Source organism: Bos indicus, chromosome 28 (genome assembly GCF_029378745.1).
Source record: "Bos indicus isolate NIAB-ARS_2022 breed Sahiwal x Tharparkar chromosome 28, NIAB-ARS_B.indTharparkar_mat_pri_1.0, whole genome shotgun sequence".
Classification (NCBI taxonomy): Eukaryota; Metazoa; Chordata; class Mammalia; order Artiodactyla; family Bovidae; genus Bos; species Bos indicus.
Genome location: NC_091787.1, coordinates 27,044,917 through 27,064,342, shown reverse-complemented (window position 1 = coordinate 27,064,342; position 19,426 = coordinate 27,044,917). Strand labels below are relative to the sequence as shown.

At 41.1% G+C, this 19,426-nt stretch overlaps 1 protein-coding gene across 5 annotated transcripts in view; it reads right to left on the bottom strand.

Moving 5' to 3' along the window:
- The window catches only part of SGPL1 (sphingosine-1-phosphate lyase 1), a 67,034-nt gene that overhangs the window by 35,108 nt on the left and 12,500 nt on the right, over positions 1-19,426 (bottom strand). For 2 of the 5 annotated variants that reach the window (XM_070782332.1, XM_070782333.1), the window contains exons 3-5: positions 18,461-18,541; positions 18,134-18,290; positions 16,864-16,925 (exon numbers count right to left, since the gene is read on the bottom strand). In XM_070782332.1, the coding sequence (XP_070638433.1) occupies positions 16,864-16,890 (27 nt within the window). In that variant the 5' untranslated portion in view covers positions 16,891-16,925; positions 18,134-18,290; positions 18,461-18,541. Of the gene's footprint in view, positions 1-16,863; positions 16,926-17,709; positions 17,890-18,133; positions 18,291-18,460; positions 18,542-19,426 lie in introns of those variants that run through there. The other 3 variants (XM_070782331.1, XM_019953888.2, XM_070782334.1) reach the window with 2 other exon arrangements.

The window sequence follows — 19,426 nt, the reverse complement described above, 5'->3', positions numbered from 1 at the left end:
CTATTTATTCCAACTTAATCTCTACACTGTGTCTCTGGAAACAGAAGAGCTATGAATGGTCATCTACGAAGGCCACTAGCTTATTGTACAACTCCAGGCAATTACTTCACCTGTCTGGGCCTCTATTTCTGTACCCAGAAGGGACACAGAACATTCACTGAATAGTGTCTGTGTGTGTGTCTGTGGGGTGGGTGTGGGTGTGGTCTATTACGCAAGGATCTTCTTGGTATTGGTGAAACTTGCACCAAAAAGCATTCTCTTCTTCATACTTCGTTAGAAAACTGAAAATGTATTCTTGTAGGAAAAAACAAAACACTTTGCTCAATGAATGTATATAAAATGAAAGTAAGGAATACCATAAATCTTTTAAAAGTATATTAAAGGAAAAAGATCAACTTTAGTGTGAAGATTCAAACATTAAGCACTTTAAGAAGCTATCAAATAATGATAAAAGTAACCAGACTTCCTCTTTCTCTTTATCCCATTTCCAATCTAAAGGTTTATTCAATAATCCTAATCATTATTAAACAAAAGGCAACCGCTGGAGTGTCTGGGAGCTTGGTAGCATTCTAATACTGAGCTCTTTCACCCCCTGTGTCATTTCAAGGGTGCAAGACACTTTCGTGACCACGACAATAGCAGTCTACAAAGCTAGTAAATTTAGGGCCTGTTGCTTTTTAGACTGAGTTTCAAACTTTCCCAATGCAGTTCCACAGAAATGTATTTTACAACACAAACTCACATATATAGCAACAGAAGATATAAAAACAAAACAAAAATTTCCAAAATACTTTATACTTTATTACTAGTGACAGACTTACATTTCTTTTCTATTTCTTCCTTCTTTTTAAAGGTTTGGCCCACTGAATTGATTCTACATCCCTCTAAATGGATCATGACCTTCAGGTTTAAAACCAGTGTCTTAGAGTGATTTCCCTCCTGGCTTCCTTAAATTCAGAACGTGACTGTGTAACAGCACAGGAATTAACACTAAGGTTCCACTCAACACAATCTCAGTGCTTTTTATACTTAGGGTTTATTTTCTTAACATTTTCACGAGGCCAGGACTATGATGTGACAGAGTCCATCTAAGTCCAGGAAACTCAGAATTCTTGCATCACAAATTACTTTCCTATCAGCACGGACCTACAGATCTCCCCAATGATATTAACCATTTTCAGTCCTTGAATCCCTTCAAGAGAACATGACTCTGTAAGCAAACTTTGCATAATGGCGCCATCCACATCTTCTTCCCCCTCTCCCCTCCAAAAACCTTCTTTGAGAAACAGTACTGGCACCATCCACATCTTCTTCCCCCTCTCCCCTCCAAAAACCTTCTTTGAGAAACAGTACTGCACCTAATCAACTTCCTGATTATGCACTGATATTTTTTCCCCATTAAATTTCTTAATTAACAACTCAGACCAGAAGAAGCATTCTAAAAATTACTATCACTCAAAGAAGGTATTTCCAGACCCACAAGGGATGATGCTTCTTTCCTTAATAATAACCATCCTTTCCATTACAGGGAAAGGATGGTTATTATTACTTCTAACCAGTAGAAGGCACCAAAATCATCCAAGGAGCTTTTCTCAGAGTAATCCACCCTGCAGGACTGTACGGACAGAGTGGAGCCCAGAAATACATATTTTGGAAAATGTCCCCCAGGTGACAGTGACATCCTCACTTGGTTAGGAACCCTTTCTCTACACCATAACATGACCCCTTCTCTCCTCATCCCCTACTTTGATAAAAGAAATACTCAGTAATTGAGTTAATATATTACTGTGCTTAGTCGCTCAGTTGTGTCCGACTCTTGGCAACCCCATGGACTGTAGCCCACCAGACTCCTCTGTCCATGGGATTCTCCAGGCAAGAATACTGGAGTGGGTTGCCATTTCCTTCTCCAGAACATATTACTAGATGGGGTAAGAGACATCCACCAAGCTTAACTGGGAGTGTTAAAGCTGGGGCCCCGCCACATCAATTCACTGCTCATGGCTAATATTTATTCTTTGGTGAGACACTAATGATCTAATCTAATCTAATTATAGATACTAATAATCAAAATCCTCTAGTAAAAGTGCACAACTCAACACTCAATAGTCTTTCCACAAGATCCCGAAGTCTGAGCTTTAAAGCAGGAATGGGCTGTTGAGGAAAAGAAAAACCTGTTTTACCCAGTCCACCCACTGTCTTAATGTCTTAAAAGCAAATCATACTCTAATGACTGAGACTGCAATAAGGGCATGAAATTAAAATAGAGAAGAAAGCCAAAGAGTTAAGAGCTTATTCTTACTTTACTTCTACTCTAAAAATAGGAGGAAAAAGTTAACTGAATCTGATTCTCCTTCAGATTACATTCTGCAAAACTTCAAAGTATAAAGTAAACAGGTAAGAAAACACTATTGTCTTTAGAGCCTCAAAAGGCATTAAAGTTTATCAGCAAAAACAGATCACAAGCCCAAAGGGAAAACTCCCTTGAGTCATTAAAGAAATTGAGCAATAAACCAAACAGCTACTCCAACCAACCAAGGGTAACTGTGTGATACAGGAACGTTTGAAGGCAATGAGTCATCATTTCTTAGGAGGTAAAAAGCAAACCATATACTTCCCCCAAAATTCCGCTATGTAAGTCAAATGATCCAGTATCTGAGAAGTTCGTCTCAAAACGCTTAACTGTCCACACTTTCCCTTCCAGTCAGGCCTCAAGAGTCAGATATACATTCTCAGTACTAGTTCACAGGCCTGACAAGACTGACTGCTCTATACTTAACACTAGATTATTTGGGCAAAGCACCTCAACCATCACTGGAACACAATCTTGGCCTCTGAGAGGAGACAGCCATGCAATGTAACACAGGTGTTAAGAGTGCATTCACAGAAAATTCAAGTTCCTAAAAGCTGGCAGCCCCAAAGACTACCAAATGGTTGTTGAAAACTTTTTATTAATTTAGGTCAGGAGCAGGCATCCAGTGAAGACAGATGCTAATTCTGTCAACTGTTAACTCTGAGCACCGCTCTTCTAAAATACATCAAAAAAGACATTATGGGGAGCTTCAACCTAGCAGAGAATACTGAAATACACAAAACTAAGTTCAACAAGCAAAAGGTACAGACTGAGGGATACAGTTCGTGCTCAGTCACTCAGTCATATCCAACTAACTCTTTTCAATCCCACGGACTGTAGTCCTTCACTCTCCTCTGTCCATGGGATTTTCCAGGCAAGAACACTGGAGCAGGTTGCCATTTCTTTCTCCAGAGGATCTTCCTGACCCAGGGATCGAACTGGCATCTCCCATGTCTTTTGTATTGGCAAGCAGATTCTTTACCACTGAGCCACCAGCGTTTTCTTGGTAAATATGACCTCAGGCCGAGGGAAGTACGGAAGTAGGGCAGATGTTGAGGGAAAGCACTCCGCAAATTTGAGCACATAATGTTGCCAAATCTGCAATGAACTCCCAGAGTCTCTTACAGTCAGTAGCTAAATGACTTACTGTGCACATGTACACAAAGTTACCTGTCAAAGTGCAAAAGAAGTTCATCATCCTCTTAAGACCAGAAAGGACCCCTTGGATAATAAGCAAGGTCTAGTAGGAACAGTAGAAGAGGACAACAGAGGATGAGATGGCTGGATGGCATCACCGACTCGATGGACATGGGTTTGGGTGGACTCCGGGAGTTGGTGAAGGACAGGGAGGCCTGGCGTGCTGCGGTTCATGGGGTCGCAAAGAGTCGGACACGACTGAGCAACTGAACTGAACTGAGTGGGAATAATCCCACATTCTTCACACAAAAAGGAGAATTCTTGACTTCCCTGAGCAACTGGGGAAGAAGTCAGTCATCTAGGTTTCTCCCTTCCCGTACTTCTTTTACTAATAGGATTATCCACCTACCTTTGTCAAGAGTTAAGACAGCTAGACTTTCCAAATTATAACTAGTTACAGAAATCCCCTCCCTTCAATAACAGTCACGCAGCTATTAGAAATGAGAAATACTGAACACATGCCCAAAAGTGTGACCTAAGTAAACCACAAGGGCTACTTCTCTGGAACTTTCTAACAAGTAACACTGTTCAAAAAAATTACTAGAGACTTATCCCTGGGTCTCTGATCCTCAACAGATACAAACACTTTTAGAATGTCTGCTTTCAAAATCTAGTCATGAAGGAGCTACTTTTTAAAACTGAAGACTTTAAATTTAAAATGAATACTTGGAAGACTTTCAGACTTTTTGGATAATCTGTTCAAAGTGTAGGAGAAAATGTGTGCTTCCAATGAAAAAGTATATACTGTCAAGGACACCCCTCTGAATTATTGGATTCTGATTATATGTAAGTTGTTTTACAGGTTTGGGCTTTGCAGGTGGCTCACTGGTAAAGAGACACAGGTTTGATCCCTGGGTCGGGAAGATCCCTTGGAGGAGGGCATGGCAACCCACTCCAGTATCCTTGCCTGGAGAACCCCAAGGACAGAGGAGCCTGGTGGGCTACAGTCCATACAGTTACAAAGAGTCAAACATGTACAAGCTGTAGATAAGATAGTAATGCAGACTCCTCTTAATCTATATCTCATGACCAGCGAAGGCTCAATGGCCTCCCTTCTCCACTACGGAAGAAACTGTTTTGACTCTATTTGCATATTCATTTTAATACTCCTGAACTACAAATGTATTGGTTCGTTGGACTTCTCTTTTGAACACTGTAAGTAAGATAAAAGTGTGTATTCATTTCATACCTGTATGAGTGTCACAACTTTACTTTCTGGGGGAAATTATCTTTTAACAAAAGCTAAATGTTCTCAGTCCCCTATGCTCCCCCATCAAAAAATGCTTTGGAATATAAAATCTCGCAGATAATTACAAAGGGTTCAGGGCATCCTAAAGGCCAAGTCCCTGGGGTCATATTCCTCAGGTTAATAACTCCTCTAATAACAAAAAACTATCCTATTGTATAAAGCAAACCCAAGACGCCTATGTTTCCTGCAGGTGAGAACAAAATAGAAACACTGAATATATCCATTACTTAAAATTCTTCAGGAAAAGCCTCACGCCTATAAATAAAAAGGAATGACATTCTGATCCAAGCTACAACATGGATGAATCTTGAAAACATCATGCTAAGTGAAAAAAGCCAATTATAAAACACCACATAGTATATAATTCTATTTATAAGAAACGTTCTGAACAAGAAAATTTATCAACAAAAAGTAGTCTGGTATTTGTTCAAAACTAGGAGACTAGGAGGAAGTTACTACTAAAGAATAAGGAGTTTCTTTTGAAAATGTTCAAAAATTGTGGTGATGGCTTCACAAACTCTGTGAATACACTAAAAACCACTGGATTGTATACTTTAAAAGAAAAAAAAAAACATTATGACTCAGCAATTCCATTTACGTTCACCAAATGTTCTCTCAGCTAAGACCAACCACCTAAATTGTTTGTATTCACAGACTTAAAAAAAAAAAGTCTTTCTGAAAAAAAGTTTCCATATGACCAAAGATAGCAGAAGCTTTGCAATTCCAAAAACAGAGATTAAAGCTTTGGGCTCCAAATAAAAGGATCCATTAAGTGTCTAAAAACAATGAAGAAATCTGTACAGTAATTATGTATAAACTAGACAAAAAGGGTCACTACTGTTTAAAGGTATCATTTTGAGAGTTCATAAACAGAAATACTAACTGCTAAAATGATGACACTTTTTAAAAACATCTTTTGTGTTTTTTTATGAACACATACTCCAGCCACTCTCCAGGATATCTGAAAAGGACACCCACCTCTGAGTACTGTCCTGAACTTAAACCTCATCACGACTCCTGTGGACTCTGAGAGTTGTGTTAATAGTGTTTCACAGGCCACTGTTGTATCCTAGAAAGTCTGGATAGTGTTCAAAGGCTTCTACTCTAATTTTCGCTCTAACTTAGAAGCTGTGTGACTTTTGGTAGTTACTGAACCTCTATGCAACTGGATTTTCCTCATCTGCAAAAACAGATGCCATTGTTATAATTCAACAAAAAAAATTTCACAAGAAAAATAATAATTCAAGGGTTGCTGTGAATCTTAAATGCTGTAAGGTAATGAGCAAACAGCTTCAGATAATACACACTTAACTAAGTATCTGATGAGTGAGTTCTCTGGTGATAAACATTTTCCTTTCCTTTTCATAAGCAGCAAGGAAAAGTGACCTTTGCAAGTTCCAAGCAAAGCCATAGAGGCAAAGCTTTAAGAGGCTTTACATAGTTTGATTCCCATGCCTATGCTGTATTTTCTTACAGATAATGTTAATAAATGCAGGTAAATAGTAAGCTGCTCCTTGGTTTTGTAAGACAGATGTTAAGTCATCTTATTGCCTTCATCAATTGAATTCAATCAGAAGGTTGCAAGTGTCCCCTTTGATTCTAAGAAAACCAGATTAAACCAGTTACCTATTAATAATTATGTTTACAGATCATAAACCTGATTTCAGTCATCCAGATAGACTGCTGTTGACTGCTGCAGTCATGATTTATGGGACAACGTCTGAAACCTTATCAAAAAAAAAGGGTTGGGTAATGTAATCCTAGGCTTTCTTTCACCATGCCTGTGATACAACTCAACCATGAACAGGGCCACAGAGGCATTGTCGTATTTGTCCTCAATTCCGTCCCATTAAAATTTGAAACAAATATCGATTTGCCTCAGCTTTCTCAAAGACTCAGCACCATTAAGACCAGAACTCAAGATAGGATCAATGCATTCCTTTTTAGACTCATCAGCCAAAATGCAATTCAAAGGACTGAATTCAAATGCCTCTCGGTAAAAGTCTCCAAAGAGACAGGTCTTCTCACTACCGAGAATGAAGTATAAATATTCCACAACTCCTACTTAGGTTTCAAAGAGTTCCAAAGGATTATGATTTCAGCCTTGGAATTAACCGCTACAAATGGTGTTTTACAAATCTAAACTTTTAATATTCAAAAAAGACCAAGTTTGCTTGTTTTTCCCATCAAATGTTTATTAATATTTACAGACTAGGTAAGACTGAAGAGAAAAGAAAGGGTGTAATCACATTTTAAAAGTACCTGCATTACTTCAGGAAAGTTCTCAAAGCTCTCTACACTGTCTAGTATGCAGGTAACAAAAAGTGAAGACTTTTTGCCCAAAGCTAAATCCAATAGTTACATATTAAGAAAACATAGGAGTAGCAACTGGTACCACCACTTTAGAAACCTGTTTGGCAGTATACCTCGTGACCCAACAACTGTATTTATGGTTACTAAAGGATAAGTTCAAAAATGCTGCAATGTCACTGATAACAGCCAAAAAATAGAGACATAAATGTTCATCAATTATAGGATGAATAAATTATAGTATTTCATACACTGTAAAACTGAACAGCAATAATTTTTAAAAATCTTCCTACATAGGACCATGGATGAAATTCACAAATACAATCAACATTGGAGGGAAAAAGACATTCATGAAAGATAATGTATGTTTCCATTTACACGAAGTTGAAAAATCTTCAAAACCACTTATCATGAGAAGAGTGACCACCTTTGGCAGGCATCAAGTGGGAGGGAAATAAGGAGCTTGCTGGGAGGCTGGACACTTCTCACATCTTGATCTGGGCAGTGAGGACATGTATCCATATGCCCATAAAATTAAGACTGGAGCCCTTTACTGTATACAAGTTGTACCTCTCAAAAAGAAAACTCTATTGCCTTTTTAAGTGCTTTGTTCACTTCATAGGATAACAGGACACATAAATAACTGTGCCAGGAGAACAGACTTGGCGGAGTGCTCTGAAGTTTCTGCCTCTACAAGGTAAGTCATTCATTCACCAAAAATTTATAGTTTGCCTACTTCATAACAAAAAGTTCATGTAGCTATGTTATATTAAGTCAAAAAGCATTGTTAGATAAAAATCGTAGCTTACTAGGTAAGATGTAACAATTTTAAATCTCTATGTACCTAGTAAGAAAACATCAAATTATGTACAACAAAATCTAACAGAACTACAAGAGGAAACAGATAAATAATAAGGTATAAGATTCAAAGAGGTATCCACAAAACAGGAAATCCAAATAGTCAATAAACATTTAAAGGACACAACATCATTAGTAATCAGGGAAATGCGCAAGGAAAGCAATTAGATTTCAACCCTACTGGACTGGTAAATAAATGTAAAACTTTTAAATATCAAGTTTGTCAAGCTCTGTAAAAACAAGACTTGCATATAATGTTGCTAGGAGTTATAAACTGTATCAACCTCTTTGGAAAAGTCTGGCATTATCTAGGGAAGTTAAGGCTATATACTCTTTAGAATCCACCTATTCCACTACTAGGAATAAATCCCAGAAAAACTCTTTTAACACTGGTGATCATCTGTCAGATACAAGAATGTGTGTAACAGTAATCTTCAAAAAGGAAATTCCAAATATCTATCTTCAGTGGTATGGCAAATAAATTGTGATAATCATGCATTGATTATGCTATAATGAAATGCTATACAACAATGAAAATGAATGCACTAAACTATGAACTACATGCAACAACATGGATGAATCTCACAAGTACTAATATAGGAAAACCATCAAAAACACATATAAATTATTCAATGCAATCCCTTATCAAATCATCAGTGGTATTTTTCACAGAACTAGGACAAAAAAATTTTAGCTTGTGTGGAAACATAAAAGACCCCGAACAGCCAAAACATTCTTGAGAAAGAAGAACTGGGAGAATCATACTCCCTGACGTCAGACTATACTACAAAGCTACAGTAATCAAAACAGTATGGTGCTGGCACAAAAAGAGAAATATAGATCAATGGAACACAATAGAAAGCCCAGAAATAAACCCACACACTTATGGCCAGTTAATCTACGACAAAGGAGGCAAGAATACACAAGGAAGAAAAGACAGTCTCTTCAATCAGTGGTGGTGGGAAAACAGGACAGCAACATGTAAAAGAATGAAATTAGAAAACTCCCTAACACCATACATGAAAATAAACGCTAAATGGATTAAAAACCTAAATGTAAGACCAGATACTATAAAACTCTTAGAGGAAAACATAAGCAGAACACTCTTTGACATAAATTGCAGCATTATTTTTCTGGACCTGTCCCCTAGATAAACAGATACAAAAACAAACAAATGGGACCTAATTAAACTTAAAAGCTTTTGCACAGCAAAAGAAACCATAAAACAAAAAGATAACCTATGGACTGGAAGAAAATATTTGTAAATGACGCTACTCAATGAGGGATTAGTTTCCAAAATACACAAAGAGCTCATGCAGCTTAAATATCAAAAAAACCCAAACCACTCAATCAAAAAACGGGCAGAAGATCTAAATAGACATTTTTCCAAAAAACACATATGTAAGAATGTTCGTAACAGTAATCTTCAAAAAAGTCCCAGATTGGAAACAGTCCAAATATCTATCTTCAGTGGAATGATAAATAAACTGTGGTAATCATATATTGATTATGCTATAATGGAATACAACAATAAAAATGAATCAACCATAAACAGATGGCCAACAGGCACACAAAAAGATGTTCATTATGTCTAATTATTAGAAAAACGCAAATCAAAATTACAACGAGGTATATAACAGTCAGAACGGTTAACATTAAAAAGTCTACAAATAATAAATGCTGGAGAGAGCGTAGAGAAAAGGGAACCCTCGTACACTGTTGGTGGGAATGTAAATTGGTGCATCCACTATGGAGAATACTAGGGAGGTGTCTTAGAAAACTAAAAATATAGTTATGTGATCCTGCAATCACACTCCTAGACATATATCTGGAGAAAATTCTAATTCAAAAAGATACATTCACCTCAGTGTTCATCACAGCGCTATTTACAACAGCCAAAGCATGGACGCAACCTAAACATCCACGAACGGGTGATGACTAAAGAAAACGTGGTGCACACGTACAATGGAACACTGCTCAGCCGTAAGAAAGGACGCAGTGCTGCCGGGTGCAGCACCACGGAGGGACCTAGCGATCACCGTGCCAAATGAAGCAAGACCAAGACAAATACCACACGATGCCACTTAGAAGTGGAGTCTAAAAAATGATCCAAATGAACTTATCTACAAGACAGAAATAAGACGCAGACACAGAAAACAAACTAATGGGTACCAAAGGGGAGAGTGGGGACCAGAAGGATAAACTAGAAGTCTGGGATTAACATATACACACTACTGTATATAAAATAAACAACCAAGACCTACTGTGTAGCCCAAGGAAATATATTCAGTATCTTGTAATAGCCGATAATTGACAAGAACCTGAAATATAAATGGATATGCACATCTCTCTCTATATATGCTGCTGCTGCTAAGTCGCTTCAGTCGTGTCCGACTCTGTGCGACCCCACAGACGGCAGCCCACCAGGCTCCCCTGTCCCTGGGATTCTCCAGGCAAGAACACTGGAGTGGGTTGCCATTTCCTTCTCCAATCTCTCTCTATATAAAAATGTATATATATGTAACTGAATCACTTTGCTGTACACCAGAAACAAACTCAACACTGTACATTAACTAAACTTCCATTTTTTTAATGGTTAAAAAAATACATATAAATCCATTTGTAGCAAGTTGAAAAATAAAACTAAAATTAGGGATGCACAAATAGGTGGTAACACAATTTTTTTTCTTAAACAGCAAGGGAATAACTATTCTGCAAAATCAGGATAGTAGAGTAGTATCCCTAGAGGAAAGGGAAGGAGATGTTACCAGGGTGGGGAACATGGGGTTGGGGGTAGATATTCTATTTCCTAACCCAGGTGGTAGATACATGATTGTTTCCTTTATTATTATTCGTTAAAATGAGGATAAGTGCTTTATTGGGGCTTCCCTGGTGGCTCAGACAGTAAAGAATCTGACTGCAATGCAGGAGGATCCAGGTTTGATTCCTAGATCAAGAAGATTCCCCTGGAGGTAGAGATGGCAACCCACTCCAGTATTCTTGCCAGGAGAATCCCATGCAAAGAGAAGCCTAGAGAGCTACAGTCCACGGGGTTGTAAAGAGTTGAACACAACTGAGCGACTAATACTTTCACATGCTTTATACAGGTTTGCTTGTATAATAAATTAAGAATGCAGGCAAGCTCTTCTCCTTCCCTTTCCTCTTCCTGCCAAATGAAACGCAAAACGTGACAGCTCAAGCTCCAAGCAGCTGTCTGACCCCGAAGGGATGCACTCTGAGCAGTGGAACTTCCTCAAAGAATTAGGAATGATGGTTATCAGTCATCAATTGTCTACTCTGGATTTCTCTTTAGAAAAATTTACTTCTATCTTAAAAATCTCTGATACTTTAGATTTTTCTCTTACATTCAGCCAAACCTAATCCTGATACATTCTGTGATTTGGACAAATAAAAAACTTTCTAACAATTAAAGCTGTCCGACAATGGAAAGGACTCCCCGAGAAAGTCTTCTGCACCCACTCCTGGCCAGGCATCCGAGAACGGCTTCCCACACGGCAAGGTAAGTGGCAATGAAGGATGTCTAAAGGCCCTCTGGCAGTTAAGGTTCTAAGGCTACTATGGAAACAAACTAGCTCTGAAGTTTGCGGCAACTGTGCTTCTGAATCTATGCTTCTGTAATAAACGACAACACTTCTTTTCTATAATGTTCCCTGACCTGCGTTCTTCAAGACTCTGCTCAAACACTGTCTTCTCACCATATCTTTCAAAACTAACCTGAGGGTTTCCCTGGTGGCTCAGTGGTAAAGAATCCACTTGCCAATGCAGGAGACACGGGTTTGATCCCTGATCCAGGAAGATCCCACATGCCAGGAGCAACTAAGCCTGCGCACCACATGCCCTAGAGTCCCTGTTCCATGACAAGAGAAGTCACTGAAATAAGAAGCTCGAGCACCACAACCAGAGAGTTAGCCCCTGGTTGCCACAACTAGAGCAACGAAGACCCAGCACGGCCAAAAATAAATTAAGGGAAAAAACCCCAAAACTAACTTGACCTTGATTTCAGCATACTGGGTATCCTGATCCTCTACCCAACCTTCCCCAACTCCATTACGTGCCTCATGGGGCTGTCCTCTCAATTCAATCACCCAGGTCCCCATGTCCTCTGGCTGCCAGTTGGGTTTGACAATGAAAACCTCCAGCAGAACATCTGAGGTGTTTATTTCCCTGGATCCCCTCCTGCTAGGCCACTGTTCAGAAGTGGTTCCATTCCCACAGCTTACCCTCTCTTTCAAGTCCCTCTCTTGCCCTTTCAGGCCTAAGAGAGCTAATCGCTCTTAACACCAACCCCGCTGGCGTTCCCTAACTCTGGGCACTCAAACTGTTGGAGTGCACCAGGAGATAACAGACAGACCCAACAAATTATTTTCAGCCTGCACTGTTCCATCTTCCCCGGTGAATGGCTCCTTTCTCTGCCCTTACCCCTTAGCATGGCTTTTCTCTCAGTAATTGCATTCTGTGTCTTTCCACATGTGGACCAATTCACTGCAGATCAGTTCCCTATGGAAAAGTGTCAATCCCAAGCCGATTCCCATTTCTGCCACCAATGTGAACAAACTGCATGTAATACTGGATTGTGCAAAACCTAATTAGGAAGCTATCTGTTACTAAAAAGTTACTAAAAATTCCTGACACACAGACTGCAGAGTCAAGCCAAAGACTAGGATTTGGGGATTATCTATTTATAACTTCCCTTTCCTTCACACCAAAAACTGGAGAAATTATCATACTTGTTATTATAATCTGTTTTATTTACAAAATTAGAACCGTCAAAACCAGTGCTCATCCTACAATGGCCACTCAAACTGTCAACAAAATTTCAAATGTCCTGCCTGTCCTCCCTCTCTTCTAGACAAGCCTACAAATAAGACATCAGATTCAAATACAGAAATGAGCTTTTAGTGTCCATCTTTCAGTTTATTGCTTAACTCCATTAGAGAGTCATTAAGAAAGCATCCCTGAAAAGGAGTCAAGGGTGAAAGATAAAGCTCTAAGATCTGGAAAGATCTGATTTTTGAACCAGAAAAACAAAACTGAGACGGGTTTACTGCTTCCAAATCAAGAAAACTGTGCTGCAGAAATGTAGTAAAAGACAGCATTTCTTAGGAATTTTACCATGCTTCAGAAAAGTATGCTCTCCAATGTATATTCCAAAGTAGTAGAGCTTGATCCACGGGCAAAATAACCCAACTATCACTGTGCTTATGCTCACTCACCTTAGTCGTGTCTGACTCTTTGCAAACCTATGGACTGTAGCCCTCCAGGCCCCTCTGCCCATGGGATTCTCTAGGCAAGAATACTGAACAGGTTGCCATTTCCTACTCCAGGAGATATTCCTGACCCAAGGATCAAACCTGCAACTCCTGCATTGCAGGTGGCTTCTTAACCACTGAGCCACCAGGGAAGCCCTTAAAAATGTCTCTGCTGCTGCTGCTGCTGCTGCTGCTGTGTCGCTTCAGTTGTGTCCGACTCTGTGTGACCCCATAGACCGCAGCCCATCAGGCTCCCCCGTCCTTGGGATTCTCCAGGCAAGAACACTGGAGTGGGTTGCCATTTCCTTCTCCAATGCATGAAGGTGAAAAGTGAAAGTGAAGTCGCTCAGTCGTGTCCGACTCTTAGCGACCCCATGGACCGCAGCCCACCAGGCTCCTCCGTCCATGGGACTCTCCAGGCAAGAGTACTGGAGTGGGGTGCCATTGCCTTCTCCGAAAAAAATGTCTCTAGACATTGCCAAATGTCCTGGGGCTGTGGCGGGGAGGGGAGCAAAAATTGCTCCTGGTTGAGAACCTCAACCCTAGATATACAACTATCACTCAAACCCCACCCAGAACTACCACAGTCCATACAGTAACACTGCACCGTCCCTTTAGACAAGTCTAAAACCTAGACTTAGCTTTACAAAGTATCTTTTTCTTAGAATCTAAGAGTATTTTGCAACTCTCAAAGTGATCTAGCCCCTGAGCACTAGGAAGGAGGAGAATATGGATAAAAAGAATGGTTGCTAAAGTGGAGAAAGATTGCTAAAAGATTTCCAGACTTTAATTCCCTCTGAAAGCATTGCAATTCTCAGATGAATGAATCCACTCACTCGTTTTATTCTCTCTGAGACATAAGTGGAAAGTATTGCAGTCCATGGCATAAATGAGCAAATGGAAAAAAGGCAGGCATACCACCTTAATCAAATGTGGACAAAATCAAGGGCAGGAAAGCACCGAGGGCTGACAGCCCAGGAGTCCTCCTCCGGAACCCTAGGCTTGTTACACATGGACTCCAGTTCACCTTCGAGTTTTACTGCCCTCCACACAGTGGTATTCAACCCTATCAGACCCAATGCCCTTTTCTATAACTAATATTTCATAATGCCCTTTATTATGAAATGAAATTCAAAGAATATAACATTATACCTATAGACATAACTTTTAAAAATTTCAATACAATGCCCCAACTGCAACGGAAGAGAAAACAAACATGAAGATCTGTATAATAAAACATGTATGTTCAGACAAGACTAGATCAGAAGCCAAAAGCACCCTCCCACACTCTTCCAAAGTGCCCCCTTAGAGGGCAGAACTATTTCACTCCTGCTCCACACAAACCTGCTCTCAACAGCCACAAAGTTCAGTAACTTCTTTACCTTTCCGTGAAGACAACTTAGAGGTGGCTTCACAAAGTAGACAAGAAAGAGGGTTTTTAAGACAGACTAACCGTGGTTAAAATAAAGCTCCACCACCTCATTGCTATGATATGCTAAGTCTGGTTTTTCATCTATAAAAGGAGAATGCCAGCATATTTTTCAAGGAATTTTAGGAAAATTAAATGAGTATGTAGAGTATCTATTTCTGCACCTAATGCGTAATATGTGCTTAATAAATGTTAGCTATCAGACTTACATTATTACTCCTGAATCCATCTCTTATTGTATCTTAGCTTATGCCTATCTGATTCCCCCAGGAGAAAAGATGGATGACTGGATATTCATTTAGCAGAAATACTCTAAAAATGATGCATGTACAATAAAAGTAAGAAATTGCATCATATAACTTGCAAGGTTGTTTCTAATTCTGTAATTCTACCATATGCTGCCCTATGCTGAGGTTATCTTCTATTAACTAGAGGCCTTTCTTTCCAGTTAGAGGGCCAAGAACATGTGTAATGCATCACACGATACAAAGCAAGTACAGAGAAACACCTTGAACTCAGATGTTGACCAAACGTTTATAGCATCCTCATTGAAAACCCAGCCCTGATCACTGGTTCTTTATCATTTAGCACAGTACAGTCAAAGAAAGAAGGACAATTTTTCCCTCAAGGGCACCTCAAGCAACATGTACAGTGTCTTCAGAGAGGGATGATTCTCACAGGCCAGCTGTTATTTATATGATTTAATTCTTTGCACCAATGAGCAAGGCAACACCCATAAAGAAATAGATTTTCAAATGAGGAAGTGAAAAGCAGTAGTGATAGCTAGAGAAATACTTCAAAACAAAACTGATTCCAAAGTTAATATTGTAAATAAAAGCACTCACTGCTCAGACTGCTAAAGGGAGCCCACAGGCCCAAGATGTAATACACACATCTCTGGGTATGGAGTTATATCCTACTAACATATAGGAATCTTAATTTACATATACGTACTGATTTATAAAAGAGAAAGAAATTGCCAATTATTGCAGATCATTCTGCAAGGTGCTGGTAGTGGCTATTTCTGAAAAGCGGAATTATTGGGGGCTGCTTCCTTTTATTAATAGCTTCCAATTCTTCTAACATAACTGCTCTTGTAATAAGAATTTAATATTACAGAACACAATTTATTATCTACTGACAATGTATGAAATTTGAGGCAAAAACAACTATTTTAGGTGAACCCTTCATCTGAATCTTGGATAAACCAAGTACCTGTCTATGTCTCCAAAGTCATCCTTGCTCCTCACCGCAAACCAGAACTAGTCACAACTTGGTTGATCTCTCAACTTCTCCTGCAGACCTTAGAGATTTTGACACTACAGGACATCAGCCGTGGATATTTAAAAAAAAAAAAAAAACTCACTACTAGTTTTTGCCAACTTCCCAGTGACAGCTATCAACTCTCTGGGATACTGACATCGAGAGAGGGAAAGGAAATGTTTTCATTTAATAAGACGTAACTTATTAAAAACTAAACACATTGCTATTTGAAAATCATGGGTTCCTCACAATTCTCTCACTAACACCCTCTATGAAAAAAATAAAAATCAATAAAGAACTTCTATGGAACCTACAAATGTCCCAAGAATAAAACGTCATTTTGGTAAACGCTCATTTGGCAATTCTATCTTCCCTGCTCACTGGGGGGGAAAAAAAAAAAAAAGCACAGAAAGATCTCAAAAGAGGGGAAAAAACAGCCTCTACCAAAACAGGCCAACTCCTCACCACAACAGAAGAAAGTACATTCAAACTAGCTCAACTCAGCAAATAGCAACTTATTATATACAGAGCACCATGACAGGTGTTTATCACCTCTAAACAAATAAGACAAGATATCTGCCTTCCAGGGAATAACTCTAGTCTGGGAAACTAACACTTATAAACTAATATATGGCAGATCCAGACAAAATTTCATTGACGTTTTAAAACGGTTCTGGTAGTATACGAAAGGAGAGATTAAAATCAACTGCAAGAATTTTGCAAAAATTCTTCACATTCATTAAATATATATATATTTATACATTTATTTCAGTCACTACCCATCTAATCATTAAATCCAAAGTAAAAGGAGGCAGAAACTCTCAGCTATCAAAGGCAAGCATCAGAGATGAAATCTACACACTCATCCTTTGGACTAAAAATAAAACATACTGGACAAGTGCCTTACAACAAGAAAGATACTTGGAAAAGGACTCACCAACGACATTAGGTCTGCACTGGGCATTTTCCTCTCCCAGACGTCCTTTCAGCGTCTCCCCTCTGCAAAAGGAACCAGGTTTGTTTACTTCTAACGCTACAAACTGTCCCGCTGGCCCGCCTATATTCGCCAGAGCTGCAGAGAAATGGTTCTGTTCCCTCCTTGGAGAGCTCAGCTTTCACTCTTCGCTTTCACACTAAAGCCCAGCACCCCAACCCAGCGAATTAAGAATCCTGCTGGCACTCTGCTTCCCTCCCGCCGCTGACCAAACGCCACCAGAGCCAGCCCCCCTACAAAAGCAATTCCCTTCCAGGTAGATACTAGGGAAACGCCCAGCCCGCAGCAGACCGAGGCCTCGAGGCCCGGAGCCCCGCCCACTTCAAACTAACCCGGCGGACCAGCGGCCGCTCCAGGCAGCCCAGCCCCAGGGTCCAGCCTCCACTGGCAGCTCTTCAGAAACAAGCTGGCCTCGTTCTAGACTTCATCCCTCCCTCCACACAACCCTTTCCTCGCCGGGGCAGGATCGGCAAACCTGCCCACCGCGAGATCACTCCTACCGCGCCCACGAGTGGAGTTTCATATCCCGCTCCGTCTCGGCCCTGGCGCGAACCCGGCATTCAACTCAAGACCTCGGGTGGCCTGCGCCCCTACCCTCAGCCCGAACCCGAGCCCGCGCCGAGGTGCTGGCCCCTCGGTCCGGCCCGGCCCTTCCAGCAGTCCTCACCCTCTCCGCATCAGGACCCCCCGCCGTCCCGACACTCCTCCTCCGCCCCGGCCAGGACCCGCCTCCCATTCAGTCCCGACTCTCTCCAAACCCAAACCAAAGCCCTCCTCCCCAGCGCGGACCCGTCTTCTTCTTCAGGGTCCGCGGCGGCCCAGTAAACCTTCTCAGCCGGGAGCCAGCTCCCGCGCTCCTTCCCTCCTGACACTCTGTAGCCGGCCTTGCCTCTCCTCACAGCGAAACCGACTCACCGGCTGCCGCCGAGATTAAAGATCCGGCCGCCGGCGGCCCCGCCCCTCTCCGCCCCGCCCGGAAATGGCCCTCACGTTGCCCCCCGCCTCGTTCCTCAGCCCTGGCGTGCGCGGCCCCGCCGCCGATCACGCGCACGCGGGGAGTCGGGCGCCGGGCCCGCGTCGCCTCCAAGCCCCAGGAGGCGCGCGCGCCTCCTACTGGCCTGGCGGGGGCGGCACCAAAGCCCTCCTGGGAAGGTGGAACCAGCCCTCCCCATAAAGTCCCCAGGTTCGTCAGTCTCCTTTAAAACCAACTTACTGGCAACTTTTGGTGACTTGAAGCCCCTGAGAGAGTCAGCCTGCAGAGCACTGTACAAACTGATCCAGAACGTCGATTCAAGATGTGTCTCTAGAGAGGCTTCTGGGATTTCAGTGAGTGACTCAGAGATATGCTCCTTGTCTCTTTCCTAAGACTTCTATTAAGGTCAACGATGCGTGAAAAAAAGCGACAGGAAAAGGCTCCCTTATTGGAAATGTCATCCCCATCCTTCCCTCTGCCCACAAAAAGGGAGAACAGGGACTATAAGTGCAAAAATTCTACCAATACTACTTTATTTTCATGAGCAATGTTGATGAAAGTACTCACCGAGATAGCAGAGGTCACCCGTCATTTCTAAAAGCACTAACTCTGAAGTCAGTTTCATGACTTGTCTATGTTGTCACGACACTAATTCGGCAGAAGCATAAGACAGGTTAGTCACTTGTAACTGATCAGTGATCTGCATACAGTATTTTTTCAACAAATTATTTAAATGACACCTACCTGGAATCTTGACATCTTAATAAAAAATGACACTTAAGGAGGGTACCGAATTCCATCTTCTTGCAAAATGCTGTCATGACACTATTTGGGGGGGGGGGGGGTGGTCATCACTACTGTCATTACCCTCATCTAGTGTTTTTAGGATGGAATTCCTTGTTATCACGCCTGCCCTCCTCTGCACAGCCCCTTTTGCACTTCACAGTTTCCCAGCTAGAATGGTCAAAATTCTGAAAGAGTCAAATAAGTTCTCTCTGGGCTTCCCCGGCTTCGCCTCCACCCATCAGAAGTCCCGGACACCTCTGCTTATCAGAGCTCTTGAATCAGACACTAATAATGCCATACCCTTAGCCCTTTTACTGCTGTTCCCCAGTAGACATTCACTCTCTACTGTGTTGAAGGGTCAGAAAATTTTCTGGAAAAAAAGAAAAAAAAAAAGAAAATGTTCTGGGACTTCCTGCCAATGCCTATTCATCAAGAGTAATTCGGGGGACTGGTGGTCCAGTGGCTGGGAATCCACCTGCCAATACAAGGGACACGGGTTCAGTCCCTGGTCCGGGGAGACCTCACATGGCATGGAGCAACTAAGCCTACACACCAGAACTACTGAAGCCCACGCACACCTAGAGCTCATGTCCCACCACAAGAGAAGCCATTGCGATGAGAAGCCTGTGCACAGCAACTAGAGAGTAGACTCTGCTTGCCACAACTAGAGAAAGCCGTGCGACAATGAAGACCCAGAGCAGCCAAAAATAAACAAATAAAATACCTTTAAAAACAGAGTAACTTTAG